General features: G+C 49.4%; 1 protein-coding gene across 5 annotated transcripts in view; it reads right to left on the bottom strand.

Moving 5' to 3' along the window:
- Positions 1–3,393: 3,393 nt before the first annotated feature.
- The window catches only part of NTM (neurotrimin), an 887,804-nt gene continuing 871,764 nt past the window's right edge, over positions 3,394–19,433 (bottom strand). For 2 of the 5 annotated variants that reach the window (XM_020286781.2, XM_076002656.1), the window contains exons 7-8: positions 18,253–18,404; positions 3,395–5,341 (exon numbers count right to left, since the gene is read on the bottom strand). In XM_020286781.2, coding sequence (XP_020142370.1) covers positions 5,241–5,341; positions 18,253–18,404 — 253 coding nt within the window. In that variant the 3' untranslated portion in view covers positions 3,395–5,240. Of the gene's footprint in view, positions 5,342–10,255; positions 10,289–15,393; positions 15,430–18,252; positions 18,405–19,433 lie in introns of all 5 variants that reach the window. The other 3 variants (XM_020286775.2, XM_076002655.1, XM_020286779.2) reach the window with 3 other exon arrangements.

The following is a 19,433-nucleotide window of genomic DNA, read 5'->3' as shown; positions in this document are numbered from 1 at the left end:
GGATTATGCATGAAACAAATTTTCAGTTATCAAAAATGCTGCTTCCCCCAAATTTTCTTGCAGAAATCTTATAAAACCGAAAATCACTTGATTAATGAATTTTAAAGCTGGATAGAACATTAGCAACCTTCCGTTATAACATCTTCTATAAAAGGTAAGGAAAGGAAATCCAAATCACTAATGACAGGATCTAGACTAGAGCCTAGTTCTACTAATTAGCAATTCAATTCCGTATCTGAAATATTAGCACTGATACTCAGAAATTCTAAAATTAAAGATACACTGGAAACAAGGTAAGTGCGATGGCCACTCTAGGAATCTAATCAAATAGATGTACTGGTGGAGGAATGATTCATTTTCAAGTAATGATAATGGTTTTTAAAATGTAGAAATAAACTCATATACTTCCACAGTATGCCAGAAGAAGAGATCAAAGTTATTTGGAGGCTTGCATGAAGTAAAATCAACATTTCAAAAACTAAAGTCAAATCAGGTCACCTTCATAAAGCATAATGCACCAAAATGCCTCTTGAGCTCAGGAATTAGGGGGTCTTTTCTACAAACAGCTGTGCAGTTCTAACCACATGATATGTATAAAATGGAAAAAGCATGGAGTTGTGGGAAACAGGGAAATATGAATGAAGATGCATAGGCTCAGAAAGCCTAGTTATTCACAAATCACAGGGATATTAATTTGCACTTATTGCCTTAGAGGCAGGTAGAGTTGGACACCCATGGAAACAGTGTTTGAATTAAAAAACAGAGAGAGGTAAAAATGGATGCGTTAGAATGGTTTGCTTGAGCAGCTATAGGATGACAAAGGAGACATTACTCTATGTTCAAATCCCAATGAGCAGGTTCTGAACTAAATCAGCTCTGGGATTTGATTTAAAATTTAAAATAAATTCTGGAAAGAGGTAGTACTTAATTCCTCCAGCAGATACCACTAATCGCAATATTTTAAATTGCTCAGTGGTGAAGGGTAAACTGGCACGGGCATGTACATTTGGCCAGTAGTAGCACAACTGCATGTAAGTTTCCATCAGCAGGGACCTCTGGTTTAATACATCTTTCCATTTGCATATGTTTTTCTTAGTGAGAAGTACCTCAAATTTTTACCATTGTAAGACTAGAAAATTCTTACAAATGTGTTGCAGAACCCACATTTTACACATTTTAATTAAACAAATCCGCACATCTAGGTTCCTGTGATTGGTCAGGGCCATTATCTTCCCTTTTAAACTCATGGTTCAAAAAGTGTAAGAAAACGATGAGGTCAGTCCGATAAAATGTGCTAAACCTAAATCAGATTTTAGTGTTAATTCATTTGGTAACTTATTTTCATCTTGAAAAACAATGGCTGCCATTCATCATCACTGTCATCATCACTATCCACAGCCATGAGAACAAGCATTTCTGGATCATCAGCTGTGAACATGCTTGGGACATCCCACTGACCAGAGGGCAGTCCTTCGACAAGTACTTCAAGTTAGACATCTGGACCCATCGTGTAAAAGCAGTGACGGAGAAAGGTTTAGCTCCAGGACCTGGAGAGCCATTGCACGTTTTCGTGGCCGGAGAGGAGCAGATATTCTGCTGGGAGAAGATCAATGGGATGCTACAGGAGTGTTTGGCTGGAGTGGTTATGGACATCTCTCACAATCTCCTCTATGTACATGAGGCTAAAATGGGATAGAAACCTGCCGACCCTAAGTAACAGTTCCCCAAGGAACATCCTAATGTTAGGGGTATACAACAGTCCTAAAGAACAGCAGTGACTTATCTCTGAGTCATGAGGGGTCCGATACACTTGAAATCCAGGCCAACCTGCAGCAATTGTCTTCCATCAATGCCTACACCAAGAAAAAATCATTATGGACTCCATTCAGGGTGATTTTCTTTACTGCCAAGCTCCTGTTTCCAAAAGAGGGAGGCCTGGGAACTGTCCCTACCAGCTCCTATCAAAGCCACATCCTCCTGGGCGGAGCTCCAAGTCTGGGTGAGGCCTGGCAGGGAGAAGAACCCCTTCGCCATGGCCACCCACACGTTCTCTTTAAAGACTGAAACTCAGCAGATTTGGGCTTGTGGCACAGAGCAGAAGCTGAGAGGAACACCGCTTTAAGCAGGATAGGGAGGTCTCCTCTCTGGAGAACTCATCGGCCGTGGCGAAGGTGTTTCTACAAAGAATTGCTCTTGCCTAACGAGAGCCCTAAAGAACCATAAGGCAAGAGGACCATGGAGTTGCCAAGACTAAGACTAAGACTTGCTGATCATTGCCACCTGACAAAGTTGTGCCTGACTGATCACTCACCCTGAGAGGATGGTGATAGAGCTCTGAAGCATGATTAGTAGCAGCAGATATTACTAACGTCTACTACTAGTAGTCTAGTAGCTGTCAGTCGATATCTGCTATTAGATATTAGCAGTAGTATATTTGAAAGAGAAACTTCCCTTCAAACAGAGGTTGTATGCACTGTGTTCTCTTGTTCCAGCAAAGTCTTGGAAGCACTTCTTTGTAGGTGCCTTGGCACACTGTATTCCGAGGTGTTTCTCGCTCCAGTTTAGAAATGACATTAACTGTCTTTCCCCCACTCTACGCCACCGCGCCGTGATCTGCACCCGCCTTCTCCAGTGTCTGCGGAGGTGCCGGGCTGGGGAGAGCCAATCTCACCCACCCACTTTCATCCCAAGGAGACTCAAAGTGGTTCTGGGACACAGGGAGGGATAACAACGATGCAGAACACAGCCACATCCACGCGGCTCAGACAGGTGGCTCCAGAACCTGTCGCCTGGAAGAAATTGGGCTGTCTGGGACCTGGGCAGGGGTGGGGGGCAGAAGGGCACAGAAAGTGAAGTTGATAATCTCTTCTCAGTTCTATTAGCAGCAGCTTGAAATGACTTCATGCCTTTCCCAGCACTCCTAATTCCTCTGCGGTGGAAGTGACCAAGGAATTACAGCTACAGCTATTTCTGAGAGTCTGGGTTGTGACCTCATTTCCGTCTCAGTGGATCTTCGGCTACTTATTTACTTCCCAGAATCAATCAGAACAGGTTAGGATTGCTCGAATATTATTTTGTATTAAGATCTCCCTTCCCTCCTCATTTGTGGTTAGAGGTGGGGGTCAGGGGTCAGGCATGGAGGGAAGACAGTCCCCAGAACACTAGTTGATGGGATTTGGGGTCATTTGCTACCAAACGCAATGTTCAAGGCAGGTCTCATTGTTTTGTTTTTTGTTCTTTTAGCAGCAGCTTCCCTCTGCTGCCTCACAGAAATCATCAGACCTGAAAGCCTTCTCCCTGACTGGACTTGACACGCCACCCGCTTAGGAGGAGAGGTGTCCAGACATGAGCAGGACGCCCGGGAGCCAACCCGTGCCATACCCTGCTTCTGTGAGGGGGACCAGGGGCCTCACGACCTCTGCTTGTCACTGCAGCACTTGCCACAGAAAGACCTCCTCCCACACACCCCAGGAGGGGTCTAGAGCCCACCCCCATCTTCAAACCTGAGCCGGGCAGGCTCTGCCCCCCACGGCCCGCAGAATGAGGTACCACACCAGGTGAAGAGGGACATGGAACACTTTTTAATGTCAAGTCAGAGACAACCCCTCCCTCCCCGGCCCCCCAATCCCACTTTCCCTCATCATATCCAGGACCCTTCCCCGAGGCTTCTCTGGTTCCCAGACTTCGGGGGAGGAACAAAAAAGTTACCTAAAAATTTCATTTTCTTCTCTTTCATACACACTCACACAAAGATGGGAAATTAACTTAAATAAAGCAAGAGGATTAAACTCTCCAGTGGTCACAAAGGCATCGGAGATTCCCGTAACGGGCGGAAGCAAGTGGTTACTGGCGGTTTAGTCTGTCCAGCTGCTCGCTGGCTGTTAATGCCAGGGCGGGACGGGGCAGGGGCCGCCGGGCGGCCAGCGCTGCGAGCCGCGCCCGGAAAGATGCTGCGCCTGGTATTAGTTGTTTGCTTTCTGTCTGTGTTTTTGTGTTTTCTTTTCACTTCTTATAAATGTCTCTGACATGTAAATAACCCAAGAAAATAAAAAGGCAGGAGCTGATTACACAATTACCAGTAAACTCTATCATCTTGTAGAAGATCAACACACAGCTAACGCCATATACAGCATGCAGTAATGTCTGAGAAAGGGCCCTGCTGAGAAACAAAACGGCTAGAACTCTAACAAAAAAAATATATGTATATATATACTGTATAATATATGTCATCAAAAGAAGCATAGCCAACGAACCCAAGATACAGTGCAGATCACCTTTCCGTTCTAACGGTGTGTCGATAGCGTAGTGTTGTCTGCATGAGATGCCAGAGTAAGGAGGAATCTGTAGCGCTGGTGGAGATGTTGGTAAAATCGGTATTTTTTTGGTGGATATGCCAAATCCTCACCAGGTGGTTAATGCCCAGTGTGTGGTCCACCAGTTGTAAACCTTGTTAAGAAGTACACTATTCACTTTTAATGTTTAACATACATACTTCTCGTCACCCCTTTCAACTGTGTATTTTTTAGTTTTGTCTTGTTTTTGCACTTAGTTCTAGACTCATATCAGAAAATATAATTAATAAAATTAATAATGAATCAGAATCTCTTATTATCCATGATGTCCATGTAGTAAAATGAAAAGAAACAAAAAGTTTAACGATATCTTTTGTGACTGTTTGTGGGATTGCTGTTGCTGTCGGGCTGTCTTGTTTTGTTTTCCTTTTCTTTCTTTATCTTTTAATGTCATGTGTGGTAACACACACAGTGGTGGCACAGTCTACCAAAGGACCCGCTGTACCACTTCTGGGCCTGAGTGTCTCACTCTGTGTCCGCCTCTGATGACTGATTGAATTTGGGATGGCCGACTCCAGAATGTTCCATGGTTGGGAGCACTTTGTGGGCAGAGTGGCTGGGCCCTTGCCCATGCTGGCAACAAAGAGGTCTCACAATGCTGCAGCTTGTGGGTGGGTCCAAGCCGGGTGTGCGTTCTTCCCATTTGGGAAAAGAAAGAAAACTCAGTTGTACCTAAATATCTGCAAGGCAATTTTCAATTTCCTTTTTTAAACTTTTTCCCCCCCCCAAAGTATTCTTTGTTCCCCTCCCTCGAATTTCTGTCCCATTAGGCTGTGTTTCTCCGAATTTCATTTGAACAGATCTGATCTGTGGCATGTCGTGTTGCCGTAGCTGTTGCCTGGGTGGCTGCAGGGCGGCGGCTTTCCCCGGGGGGGAGTGGCACTCACATCAAAACTTGAGGAGGAGGTGCAAGACCAGGAGAGGGAGCAGCCAAATGCAGCCTGCCCTCCTCGACGTGCTGTTGTTCACTTCGCTGACTGCGCCCGGGCCTACGGAGAGAACACACCGCCGTGAGCTGCCGGGTACACGGCAGAAGAAAGCCCCATGCGTGCCTGGTCTGCGTCATTAGGCCTGTCCCTGGTCAGATGTCCCTCTGAGCGGAACACTGGTGTTCCAGCTCCATCGTGAGGAATGACCTTCCTACGGCGTGGGTCTCCCGGAGGCGCCCGCCATGGAATGGGAAGGCTTTCCTTGCAGGGAGAGAACTTGAACCTCGGGTTAAAGGGTCCTGATGGCCAGTATTCCTTTACTGTGGCGTGACATGCTAAGGCCATAGCTCAGGATCAAATTCAAGAAGCAAGTGGCAGAGGAATTAGTGTCCTACACAGAGCTTTCATAAAGTGAGACTCCTGTGCTGTTCGCACCATCACCCAACGCTTCCCAGCACTGCCTGCCTTCGACACTCACACCCCCCTCCGGCCGCCCTGCCTGTTGCTTGGGAAAGCACCTGCTGCACGCGGCAAGCTGTCCACCTGCTGCTGCCGCCGCCTCGGGCACACGGGCCATTCTGCCAGCCACTCTGTCTCGGGGCAGGACACGGGCCCACCTGGAGCGCCTGCCCTCTTCCCCATCTGGACGAGGCAACAGCTGACGCAGACCTAGTACCACGTGCCCCAAAGGCCAAAGCAGTCCGCACGGAGTGGAGGCAGGGTCAGGTAAAGAAACCGGAGGCCTTTTGCTGTGCACGTGGGTGTGACTGGAGGTTTATGTGGACGCTGGGATGCAGAGCCTGCCCCCGTGCGTGTCCTTGTTGGGGAGATGGGGGCAAGTTTTCCTTCAAGACATGACCGACCTAGTCTACAAACAGGTACTTTCTGAGACTGTGACAAATGCAGGAGACAAGAGAATTACAAGGTCATAAAATTCCCCGGCAGTTTCCCTATTGCGCTGAAACATAAGCTTTGAGGCTACCTCACCCTGTGGCCGAGAGCTGCCATAACCAGTGGAGCTGTGTTTCCTGGACAGTGCGTGCGTTCACATGCCCCGCCGAAGGAGCTACCTAAGGAGCCAGGCCGCCTTCTCTGGCATGCTCCGTTGCAATGAATGTAATGGGGTATTTAAAGCTGGTGGCCTCGCAGAGTTCACGTCCTCATGGGGTGGGGAATAAGGAGCCGGAGACTGCTCGCCTGTCTGGGGGGCTCGGCATTGGAGACACTGCTGCCTAAAGCAGATCTGAATCAAACCAGGCTTCCTGATTCCATAGGGATTATTCCATCAAGTTCTAGAACTGGCCTGGAGGCCCTGCTCATCTGATTTTGTTTCTTAGCCCTTTGGGATAAACCTCTGCTTTGAGGGCAGTGGCTAAATAAATAGCCACAAGTTTTAAAACGAGACAGGTCATCCAACCTCATGTTTCCCTGGGGTCTTGTGTGCAGCAATCCCACTATTTGGCGGTGCAGGTCCCCGTGCTGAGAAGCTCTGGGGATCCCCATTCTGCTCCCCATCCTGCAGAAAGGTGACGTGCTAGGCAATGCAAAACCAAAGGCGTCCATGGTGGGATACAGGTGCCCGAGGAACATTCCCGCAGAGCTCCCAAGGATGTATACTTTAATTGTGGAGATGCTATCATTTAGGGTTTATCACTAATCAGTTGTGTCTTCTAGAATCTAACTACACATTTCTGCATAAACCATGACCAGAAACTCCCTCGTTATATCCACTCACCCTGTCTGCATAGCACAATCTTTGGAATCAAAGAAGAGAAGCTGTAGCCATTGCTTCAGGGGTGAGAGGTTATGTCTCTCCCTTGAGGAAGTCCTTTACTTCTCTGCCAGCCCCAGATCCATCCCACCAAGACCTTTGCCTGCGCCAGTGCTTCAGGCCGAGGGCCCTGAGACACAAAGGCTGGTTCTGAACCCTCTGGCCCAGTGGCCTTTGCGGGAGCCAGGTCGCGTCCCATCCTCACAGGCGTGTTGCGCAGTATGATCCCAAACACGTCCTGCACACCTGGCATAGTGTGCTCCGGCAGGACGTGGCCCTTTTGCTCTCCTGACCTCATGCACACAGCTTTGACACCTGCCCCTCATTCAATCCCAGTGCCCGCCCCCCCACATTGTCCCTCCCGGCCTGCAGCCAAGATGCCCTGGGGTCAAAGAGACAGGAGCAAGTGCCACTTCCCTGCCTTGAGATGCTCTCTCCTTCCCTCCTGCACCCCTCCTTGCAGGGCCACCAGCCGGTGGAAGTCTCTAGGGAGGAGAATACCGCAGACAGGTGTTCAGCCCAGTGGGGGCCTGGCTTGGTTGCCATGTAAGAAAAGACTGAAAACCTTGTTTCCAGGCTTGGGATTCTGCTGCTCAGAGGCGGCTGTGGACTGGCAAGTGCCCCCTGCGGCATGTCTCAATGCCCTGGCGGCTGTGCCAGGTGCTCTCCCTGGGCGCATGTGTTCACAGCTCGTTTGTGGCTCTGCTCCCTGCTGGGAAGCACCACAGAGAGCTTGTAGGGAGGGGTCCTGACCTGTCGTGTCAGACAACTATCCCGTAGAAGACAGAAAAAGGCCACCAAGTGCCCGCCAACACCCTCTTGCTGGTCACGTATCCAGGGAAGCCCCAGGGGCCTCTGTGGCTGCCTGTCTCCGACTCAGCTCTCGCGAGGCTGGCCCGGGCTGTGCCTGACCACGTCCAGCCTGCCCAGCGTCCCCACCCCCCACTCGCCCACTTCCAGGGCCCCGTCTGTTCCTTCTGCACATCCAGGAAACCTGACCTGGACCACGCTGGACAGAGGGAGGAGGAAACAAGGTAGTCCCCAAGGCAGGGCTACCCACACCTTTCAAACGGCCGGCGTCACCTCACTTTCAATTCCCCAGAAAGCTCACAAATCAGGCCTTGATCCCTCAGATTTATTCCTTATGCTAATTCCAGGCTGGTGTTTCTACAATTCCAAATTGATCATGCTACTAATCTGTTTGAGTCCGACAGCCTGCACAAAATTCCCAGCTTCTTGGTAAAATGTGCGCTACATTTCGTGGTCTGCCTGCTGCCTCCATCCTTCGTCTGTCTCCCTGCTGTGCACGTATGGTGTCCCCACCCTGTGGGACACAGGCAGGTACAGTGCACACGGGCAGGTGTCCTCTGGCAGCACCTTCTGTCTTTCCCATCCTTATGCACTCTCCCCCTACCCAAAATGCTCTCCGTCCACCTCCCTCCCATTCTGGCCTTGGTCACCTCCTCCAAGTGGCCTTCCATGACCCAGGACAGTTTGCTCGCTCAGCGTCATGTGCATCCTGCTATTAAAATACTGACCACCTGCATCAGAATCTCTTTATTAGTCTAACTCGCGTACTTCCTCCTCTGTGCCGTGAGCTCCTCACGGGCGTGGCTGAGGCGGGTATTCTCCAGTGTTTCTTTCAAGGAAGGAGGAGCACTGTGGCCCCATGCCGACATGTCCATATTTATTTGTCCCTGTGTTTTTCTTTTAAGATTATAGTTGGACAAAGAGAAAACAAAATAAACCAAGCCAAAAACACAGCTAGAAACTCTTTTCCCACTTCGCCTTCTGCTTCACCCAATTTCCTCTCCCCAGTGCCCTCCCCCTTTCCCATCCACGTCCGGGGAAGGCACTGAAGAGTCCTGTGGCTAAGCAAACGTGCACACAGAAGCAAACCCGTATCAAGTAGGGTTTCAGGCAGAGTGCTTGCAGTTGGACAGCTATCACAGGACCTTAATCAGGCCAGACATGGTGGCTCACGCCTGTAATCCCAGCACTCTGGGAGGCTGAGGTGAGAGGAATGCTTGAGCTCAGGGGTTCGAGACCAGCCTCAGCAAGAGCAAGAGCCCATCTAAAAAATAAATAAATAAATAAACCAGACCTTAATGACACTCATGCAGGAGATCAAGGCTATTATCTCCTTCTCTAACACCTGGAAACTTAACTTCTAAGAGCTTAAGGCACTTTCCCAGGGTCCCTGGACTTCTGCCTTCAAATGCAATTTTCTTCCCACTAACTCAGAGATGCATCTTCAGAGAACACAGAGAATAGAGTGTAGCTGCAGAGCCACCTCACCCAGGCACGGGTGAAGGTGGTCACCCCAGACATATGGCTGGCCTGTCCCGCTTAGGCCACGCCACACAGAATGAACACTACCTGCAACAGTGCTATGCAGGGAGGACCTCTGGTCCAGGAAGGCGTGGACCATGGCATCCTGGGAACAAGGCCCTCTCAGAGCCAGTGCTGGCCAGAGTGACAGCTCAGCCATCTGCCTGGTGACACGGGCCACACAGACGAGGCTCTGTTTCCCATCCAGCCACACCTCCATGCCACACTGGATGCCTTTATTGCCTCTACCTCATTAGAGAGCTGCAGAGGCCTAAAGAGACTAATTACCAGGACAGTTAGGGTCCCAGAGAACTGTGATGAGTGTCAATTATCCATCGGAAACATCTGGCAGGAATGAAAACCTCAAATAAGAGGCATTTTATTCGTAGCCCAGTGACTCATCCAAGAACCTCCCCCTTCTCCTCCTTCCCCAACCCTCCCCCCACTTCCCTGCAAGCTCCAAGTTAGAGAGAAAGAAGGAGAGAATGGAGCAAGCAAAGAGCAGCATGCAGGGCCAACGGCCAGCAAGGTCTTTGCATTAGAGCGTCCGTGTGCAAGGAAAGAGGCAGGCCCGGCAGAGAGATGCCCAGGATGGAGCTATTCTGGGCACTGACAGGTGCTCATTAGTGCCGCCAGCAAAGAGAAGTTAGACTTCTGCACATGGAAGCCATGGAAGCCACCCAGGGACAATGGGATGTCCTTGGGGATGGGGTTAATCTGAATTGACACAGAGACAGCTCAGGGTGGGGAGGGTTCGCTCTGGGCTGCTTCCTGGGGTTAGCTTAGAAAAGAAGGCGTCTTGGAGGAAGGTGCAGAGTTTTACATGCCCTCTCCCCCCGAGGCAGCAGCTGTCTGAAAATAAATATACCAACCTTTCCAAGGGGTCAGGGCTGTAGTTTTCACTTCTAAAAGAAATTAAAAACAAGCCACTGTTAAGGTAGAAAGCAGTCAGAGGCTCTCACTTTTCCCTCAGAGGGTTTTAGGAGAGAGCCGGTGCTCTGGCCAGCAGTGCCCCAGACCTCTGGCGTCTGTGTCTTGCCATCCTGACTGTGGCCCAGCGCTCACGTGTGAGCCCTCCGGTTTTCTGGGGCAGCCAGTTGCCAGAAGAGGTGAACCGAGGGCTGGAGGAGGACATGAATGATGGTCAGATTGGACCACAGACTTACGCAGAACCGAAATATCCACCTGGTCTTAGCAGGAAATGCAGCTACACCTTGGGGCCCAAGGTGCCAAGCCATAACTTTGGAGAACAGCTTTCTTTCTTTGGTCATCAGACTATCCCCACATTAGTTGAAGACTATAGGCCTTATGTGTAAAGTTAACTGACGCATACGGATTAATACTATAGCACTTTGTGGGTGCTCATACTATGTTTGTTACGTAACAGTCTGACAGGCATTTAGCTATGCGTTTCAGACACACTGGCAAGTTATCTTACATGTGCCAGAAGAGCCTAGACCTTAGATGTGTGACTTCTCTTGATGAGTTGGACAATACCAAGCTGGTCACACAGGGCTTCATCCCCCTGGGATAAGCTGAGGCAATAGGACCCACACCTGCGCTGCTGCAGCTGCACTTGTGGGACCTTCCTGCAGACCAGCCCCTGTCTGCTGGCTAGACCACGGAAGATCCTCATTTTGTCAGGTCCCAGCGCTGGGGAAAATCCACAGGGCCTCCCCAGCTTTTCTCTAAGAGCAGATGTTTTGTCTGGCTTGAATTTGCAATCATCTCTAATCTTTTACTTCTCTCTTTAGCTAAGGGCCTCTGTAGTTGCTCACCATGGATATAGAAAGGGTGGAAAATGACATTAGATCTTTTCGCACTGAAGTGATGCCTTGGGAGTCTGTGTTCTCTGTGTGAAGGTCCTCATATATAGAAAGAAAGAAAACCTAGACATAACTTATCTTAACACAACCATAACGCTTGCTTAAAGTCAGATGAAGACATACTCGTGCATCCAAGCTCTCAATGTATTCTTTAAGAGCATCCGACACATGATATCCCTCTTGATTTAAGTGGACATAAACAACCCTGAGAAGCCACCCTGAAGATATAAAGATGTTTTGTGATTGAGAGAAGATGTGACGTAAAGGCAGGATAACAGAGAAAAGCAAGGAGTGACAGCACCGTGTCCTGTGTGCATTCAGAAAGGACAGTCCCTTGGAGTGCTTGCTGGGCCCTAGAACCAGCCCAGAAACTAAAAGGGACTGTTTTCATGAATTGTCTCATTCAAGTGACATGGATTTTTGAGTCACTCTGTGCCAAGAAAAACGGTAACTGGAAGGAGAAAGGACAGTTTGAAGACAGCCTTGGAGAGATGAAGCAGTCATACAACTTTCACCCCCAAACACAAGCAGGCAAAGATCTGAAAACAACTTCGGCTTAAGTGTTCCCATCCAGATTCTTTTCCCCCTGAATCTCCAACACTCTTCCTTCTAAAGAAAGAAGGCCAACTTTCTTTAGTGTCCACATAGGACAATTTGACACTCAGTCTTGACTTTAGCTAGAACTCATCCCTGGGCTGTTCTAGACAGCAAAGTTTCAATTCTTCCAGTTAACGATAATGCCCTCTGCCCCACTCATACCCACCGTGATGAGGGGGAATGTGCCGATGTTTGTATGTGTACTCTACACCCATCCTGCTGTGCTCCGGTCCCCTCCCTTGGCTTTGGTACTGGGCGGAGATAGTGACATGCTGGCACTGTCCTGTGTCATGCTGAACATGCTGCTGTCCAGCATGAGTTGGACCCTTTGAGTGTCCAATGCCACTGCAGGCCATAAGTGACATTTTGGCTATTGAGAAGACAAAAAAAAAACAAAAACCCTGGAAATACAAGTATGCATTTTTCTCACCCAGACTTTGGAATTTAATTGATATCTTTGTTAATGATATATTAACAAGAGGCTAGGCAGAGTAGGAAAAATGTTCAAAAGGAAGAAGGAAGGAAGGAAGGATGGAAAGAAGGAAGGAAGGAAGGAAGGAAGGAAGGAAGGAAGGAAGGAAGGAAGGAAGGAAGGGAGGGAGGGAGGGAGGGAAGAGAAGAAAGAAGGATGAGAAAAAGAAAGAAAAGAAAGAAACAAATAAAAATAAAAAAGAACCCCCTACTCCAAGTCTCCATGTCAATATTCAATATCTCTGTTCAATCCATAAAGTGATCTTTTTGCCAGCAAAGCCCATACTTAGCCAAACCCAAGTACCCAGGTAAGTACAGGGCTGCTGTCTGATTCTGGTAGGCAGAGCAGGGCTGGTTTTATGTGAAGATAGATGTATAAAATTTCTAGAAAGAGGCTGAAAGAACTTCTTTTAGCTTTATTTATTTATTTTTTTTTTGCAACTTCTGTTATCTGGACACACACCTGCCATAGAAATGCTTACTGTTGAATGACTTGGCCTAATTAACCATCTTCAATCCTTTGCAGTGAAGAACTGATCATCTCTTCTGCTGAAATTGTTTCTTTCTGATATAAAGGGTTTACTTTAGTCCCCTTCTTTAATAAATTGCTCTGATGGTCACTGTGAGGTTCACAGGCATTAATCAGCCAACCTTCCCCAGCCCACTGATACTATCAAACCTGACTTAACGCCTAGAAGATAAAAGACAAAGGGCCAGTGGGTAGTAAATGAACAGCCACAGAGCCGCTGAGCTTGCATGGCCCGGCACACTCGCCCATGCAGAAGCTCCGTGAGGAATGGAGGCCCATCCCTGAGTCCTTATTTATCACTGCGGAATCCTGCACCACCAAATATTAATACGAGAGGGTGACATGCAATCTGTTGTGTTTGCAAAAGGGAAGCAGAGAAATACTTCAATGGTGGCAGAAAATGCTGAGAAAGAGAGAAATTCTCTTATCAAAATCCTTCTAGTCCATCCAGATATTGGGTAGCAAAATAGCTTTCAATGTCTCTTAAAGCCAAGTGTTCCCGTCAGTGGAAATTCACGCATCGTATAAATCTTTCTCAGCATTTCTGAGATAAGATAAGCATAACTTGGGGGTATTCCCTGAGAGAATAGGTAGCTCTCAATTGTACTGAAGACTAGCAAAATGGAGGGAAAATGAACACAAATGAGATAAATGTGCCCAGGTGCAAGGTCTGTTTTCTCTAAAATATTTTTAGTTCTACAAAAGAGTCCACCAGCTATAGTGAAGACCACACTAACCCAACAGTTGGGACGTTCCAGATGCCTACAGGCTGCAATTTCTGCCCTGATTTGTTCCCCTCCACCCAAGAAGGTTGCAGAAATGAGGGGTTGAGCACATCCCAAGAGTCAGTGTAGAAAGCTAGTACAGAGAACCTTCCACCCAAACCGATCAGTTCACAAAGCGGGGCGTGGGGCAGCCCAGCTGCATCTCAGTGGGTGGAGCCTAATAATGGCGTCTCCTGCCCCTAGGCCCAAGCTCAGCCACCAGGCCATTTGTTTTTGTTGTGTTGGGTTTCATGTGGCATGGTGCCCCACCTGGCAGTTGAGTATGCCTGCAGTTAAACACAAGCTTGTTAGAAACCACCACCTGAGTTTCCAAAGCTCTTATTTCCTATAAGAATGGAGATCTGAATGGTCAGGATTAGCACATCCATGGCATCATGTCTCGGCTTCAGTCTCCCCCACGCCCCTTTACCCCTATGTCAGCTACTGTCCCCCTGCTCTCCGTCTAGGTCTGTATTGTGCCTTGCACGGGGTGCAACAGACGTGAGGTGATTGCAAGTCGCGTCTGAGTATGTCCATCGACTTCACTTCCCTTTCTATTTCTTCGTTTCACTCTCCTGTCCATGGCTCGTTGCCATGCTACTCTGCGTCACCAATAATGCAGCCCTGACTCTTTTCACGGTAAAAGTACTTTTCCTCATCTGTCAAACAGCTTCCCGTATAATTTGCTTCTCTCTGTCTCCTCCTCCACCTCCCAGACTGCGGCCATCCTCCCCGGAACACAGCCACAGTGGGCATGGATGGGCAGTGTGGGTGGGGAGCTGGAGCAGGGTCGGGTGGGGGTGGGAACAGCACCCCTCATTGTCCTGTCCTCACAGCTGCCCTCCAGCCGAGCTGTGGCCATGGCAACACCATCCTTAGGAGGAGAGGAGCAACGTGCATGGCGCCAGTTTTGTTCCCCCTCAACCTGGATGCTTGGTCGTGGTCTTAATAAGTGCTCACGCTAGGCCGGGACTCGAGGAAGTCTGAAGGGTGAGCAAAGACAGGTGAGAGGTGCAGGAGTCATGGGGGAAGGGGCACATGGAGAAGCTGTGCAGGGCCTGGGAGAGGGGTGAGGAATGGGTTCGTGAACCCGGGACACCCCACTGAGGGCGGTCCTGTCTTTCAGCTTGCACTGGAGACTCAAAACGCACCTCCCGGTTTTCAAAGCCCATGTAACAGGCATTCTCAGTTGACTGTTGGAACTAGTCTGTACGGGAGATAAGGCAGATCGACTGCGTTGTGCGGAAGAGGAGAATGAGTCTAAATAAGGCTTACTGACTTGCCCAAGAACAGAGAACTACTGAAGGCCAGGCTGTCACAGGATCTCAGCGCAGCCCCTGCGCAGCAGTGCTTGTAGGCAGCCACACCCCCGCCCCCCCAACCTCGTGGTGAACAGGGGGTGCCTTTGGTGGGGTATTTGAACCATCGTGTGCGTGCGTGGTGCCTGAGTCTGCTGCCGAGAGGCATCAGTAGGGCTCTTGTTATGAAAACTGCTCCGTCAGTTGGACTTGTGTTCCTGTGGGTCCAGACTCACTTTCTCAACATTTTGCCTTCATGCTGCCCTCTGGGCTTTGAGCTTTTAATGCTGTTTCATTTTCCTTCCCCCTCCCCACCCTCCTGGGAGAGTGTGGGCAAGGGACGAGCAGCTGTCCTTGACGTCTCCCCAGTTCCCAGGGACCTCCTTAAACAGCCTTCCATTGCCATCCTCCGAGCAACCTTACAGAAAGGGAGCCTGGGACATGCACCGCGGGGACAGGGAGCGGGGAGGGGGGGCTCTGGGCGAGCGGGGAGGGGAGAAAACATAAAGCAAGGAGGATACTGACCTTGCAACAAAGTTGAGCTTGTGGGCTCATTTAGTTCTAAATCAGGTGAGGGACATACGGGAGAGAAAAATGAGAACAAACACATATATTATATACAGTAGCTATATATTTGTCATATATAGTTTGTATACTGCCTTTCACAAACAGTTCTGGAGGAATGGATAAATAAAGACAGACACAAAAACCAAAGCTGGCAGGACAGGGTGCAGCAAAACAAACATTGAAATGCTGTATGTCTCTGTACTTGGACGCGACATGGGGAAGTGAGGGAACCGGCCACTCCACACGTTCTCTGGTGCAGATGGAGTCGCTCCTAGCCGGTGCCCAGCTCGGTCACTGATTTGGTAACAAAGGCTCAATGCCTCTTTCCAGATGAGATTTCTCTTCCGCATCCCCGCCCCCTTGGCTCACCTTGGGAGACCAAGTTCAGGAATTTCTGATCCCCAAAGGTCCCCGGAACCACTGTGACTCGGGAACATGGGAGCAGAACTCAGGATCCCCTGCAGCCTCTGTCATCTCAGACAGCAGGTGCTCAGAGCCCCATTGGTTCCTGACGGGAAGGACCAACCTGTCCCCATTTGGCTTAAGTACCTTGAAAGATACTGATCTCGACCATGACGGGGGTCTCTTGCACCAGAATTCCTCACTTCTCAATGTCTAGGTCATGTGGACAGACTGTGTAGTTTATGCACAAGTTGGTGGCAAAATGATGATAATTTAGCTGGCTTTCTGTAATGCCGCAGGAGAATGAAATTCATTGTGAAGTTTGTATGTTCATGAAAGGTAAAAGCTGCTCTCCAACTTGCTCAAGTCTGCTGGATGGATTTTAATGGAAAATGACATGGAAAATTTCCTAACAAATTCACATTTGTCAAAAGGGCTCATTGATTGTGAGTCTTGCTAATGAACGGGGGAGCCACAGTCATGTCTGGACTAGCCCTGGTGAGAGAGGATGGGATGGAAATAACTTGTCTCACACATGAATGGGGTTTCACTAGCTCCATGGAACTACGGTGCCCAAGCAGCATGTCTTGTGATGAACTCCTCAGGAAATGTCTCTCAACTGAGGCTACAACATTGAATTGGTTTCTGACTGGCTACATTTTGAAAATGTTGCAAACTTTATCTCCCTCTTAGAGATGAAGGCTCTGAGACCTCCTGGGTTAAAGAACAACCCCACCAGCACCCTGTTCATACTCATTTGACCTGGTCTTTCTAAATGTATTTGAATACACAGTATCGCTTTTCAATGTACTTTTTAGAGAACCCTGGGCTCCAGAGAGCTGGCAATGGTAGGAACACCCCAAGGACGCACATGGAGAATGCTGGCATGAAGGGGTGGAACGGGGGAGTAGAATTCAAAGTCTTAATTGCCACACGTGGTCTGCTGAAAAGAGAATATTTACGACCCAGGCTTCACTGCTTTGCTTGTCATAAACGCCAGCTATTTCACTCTTAAAAAGGTAAGTTTGCTGCTTCTCCACATTCTCATCCTGAGATGGCTTAAGGGGAAGAGCCAGGGAATTAGACAGTAGCAATAAAGTCAATGGCAAAGCCATTTTATGCATCCAAATCAGAAGAGAAAGGAGGTCAGAGGGGCTGGAGACTACTGAGGAGGACGGGGACTCCATGGGCAGAGGGCAGGGCTTGGGACAGTTTAATGGAAAGTGAGGGAGAGCGTCAGATTTGCAAAGCAAGGGACGGAGCAGTCCGTGCCTTCCTAATCCCGGCCTTCTGTTCATGCAGACAGACACCTGCCAAAAAGCCAAAAGGCCTGACAAATGTGAGGGGCATTTATGATCATCCCTGTGTGGGGGATGTCAGACAGATCAATCACTTTAATCACAGCTCTGCCCATTCTGAGCTGCCGGCTCGGGGCTGGAAGGCGGCCTTCCCGTCCCCGGCCTCGCAGATAAAGCCGGGCTTTATTTTATGTGCTGGGCAGGAGGCAGGGAGGATGTGATCTGGAAGCAGAGATGGCACGGTGGAGCAGTGCAAGCTGGACACACTGCCACCGAGGGCGCGTAGCAAGGGCAGGGGTGACAAAGGGCCTTTGAGGCTGCAGGATTGTCCCAGAGTATCAAACGAAAAGGAATTTAATTCTTGCCAATTATCTGCCAAATGCCTTCCCTTTCCCTCCCACCACATTCAAAAGTGCTTGTTGACATGGGGGTTTGGGGGACCATTTGAAAAATCCTAAACTCACTGAACTTGGTGGAGTATGGAGGAATTTGCCCCAAAGGTAAGCACTGCGCCCATTAAGGCACGAAAGCCTGGTGGTACCTGACGACACAGTTGGGAGTGGACTCCCCGCTGCCTGGCTCCCTGTGCACAGAGGGTGCGGTGCCAGGGCCTCAGGGGCTCGTACTCCCGCCAGACACGTGATGCGGCAGGTGTCCTCATGGCCCAGTGGCTGGGAGCAGTTTGAGACAAGGGAAGATTTTATACCAACCAACGAGCAAAATACTGAAATAGTGCACATTCCTCTCTGGGCTCTTGACTATTTCGCCCAATTATAGTCCTCATAGTCAGTTTAGGAGATATCACTGAGAAAAAAAATTAAATGCCATTTTTGGCCTCCCAAAGTCTTTTTCTCCTGTCTTGGGATTTTTTTTTTCCATTATAGAATGAAACATGAACCTCTTTTCCATTTTTCTTTTCCTGCTCCTGATACCTACTTCTATATATGTACCAGTTCTCTCTCTCCTGCTCCATGTCTCTGTGTCTCTGGCTCCCTCTCTTACTCCTCTCACCCACCCCGCCTAACCACTTCCGCCACGAGCCCTCCCGGGCCCCCGGCCGGCCCCTCCCCTCCATGTGACCTCCAGTCCCCCCCATCCCCCCAGGGCACAGCCTCACCGAACAGCATGATGCTGGCGTTGGTGTGGCCCAGCTTGTTGGAGGCCACACACGTGTAGTTCCCATAGTCGTGCTCAGAGACGTTGAAGAAGATGAGCTTTGAGAGGAAAGGTCTGTTTTCCACTTTGACCCCTTTCTTCCCTTCAGTCAGTCTGAGATAAACAAGAGACAATAAAAGGAAAAAAAAAGACGTGGTTATATTTCTCTTGTAGGAAGAAGACAGTCCCTGGGTTAACGATCTCTCATCGCCTCCCTTCTGACTCCATCATAACCGCATCTGCTCCACTCGACCACACCCTACGTTCACACGCAGCCAAGTCCCCGTGTCTCTCTGTTCTCACGTGTGTGCCTAGAGACGCTGCCGTCGGGGCGCCTGACCGCCCCGCGCTGAGGGAGTCAGGTTCTCCGACGGCAGGTGCAGCCTCTTCTCCTTGCTCTGTGAGCCCGTCACAGACAATGCGGCGACAATGCCGCCGCGTGAGCCTGTGACGTCGAGAACAGTATCATGCGTGCAGCCGGCGCCCAGACGTGTGGCCTTGACGAGGATGGTGGTGATAAGGTAGAGGTGATGGTGACGATGGAGACGCCATGAAAATGAAAGCCCACCCTTCAAAGAGAAGAACAACCTGAGGGCTTTGGGAGAACAATGTTTTTCAAGCACCTGGGTAATAAAATTTCTCCTTAATCATGTGAGGCACTTGATAGATAATACATAATTTTTTGGCTTTGAAGAGGGGAAAACAATGATTTTCTCAGGTGGGGCCTGTGAAGGGCTCGGGAGGAGTGAGCTGCACGGAGTGGCACAGAGCGTCAGTCTGGGGGGACTGGAGGCTCCTAAGAATATGACCCCACAGAGCCGGGAGCGTCTCCCGGGCTTCCCGGGTGCCACGGGGCCTTGCATGGGTGTGGGGTTGCTGAGGACATGCCACAGGCGGTCAGTGGACAAGTTAGATGTACTTATTAAACCCATGGATTCTATTACTAGGCAGATGGGGACAGGGGGGATATTTGCTCCATCTCAGGAGTTGTTAACAGTGATTCCTACTATAATCGTGGGTCTCCACAGAATTGAGGCCAGCTCTCTTCCTTGTGAAAACTCTGCAATGCCCTATTTCAGACGATAGGCTTTACGGCAACCCTTTACTTTCCCTGAAACAATCTGTAATCTTTGCTCAGAAGCT

The sequence above is a fragment of the Microcebus murinus genome, chromosome 4, assembly GCF_040939455.1.
Source record: "Microcebus murinus isolate Inina chromosome 4, M.murinus_Inina_mat1.0, whole genome shotgun sequence".
Classification (NCBI taxonomy): domain Eukaryota; kingdom Metazoa; phylum Chordata; class Mammalia; order Primates; family Cheirogaleidae; genus Microcebus; species Microcebus murinus.
The sequence above is the reverse complement of the archived record's forward strand: the minus strand, read 5'-3'. Positions and strand labels throughout refer to the sequence as shown.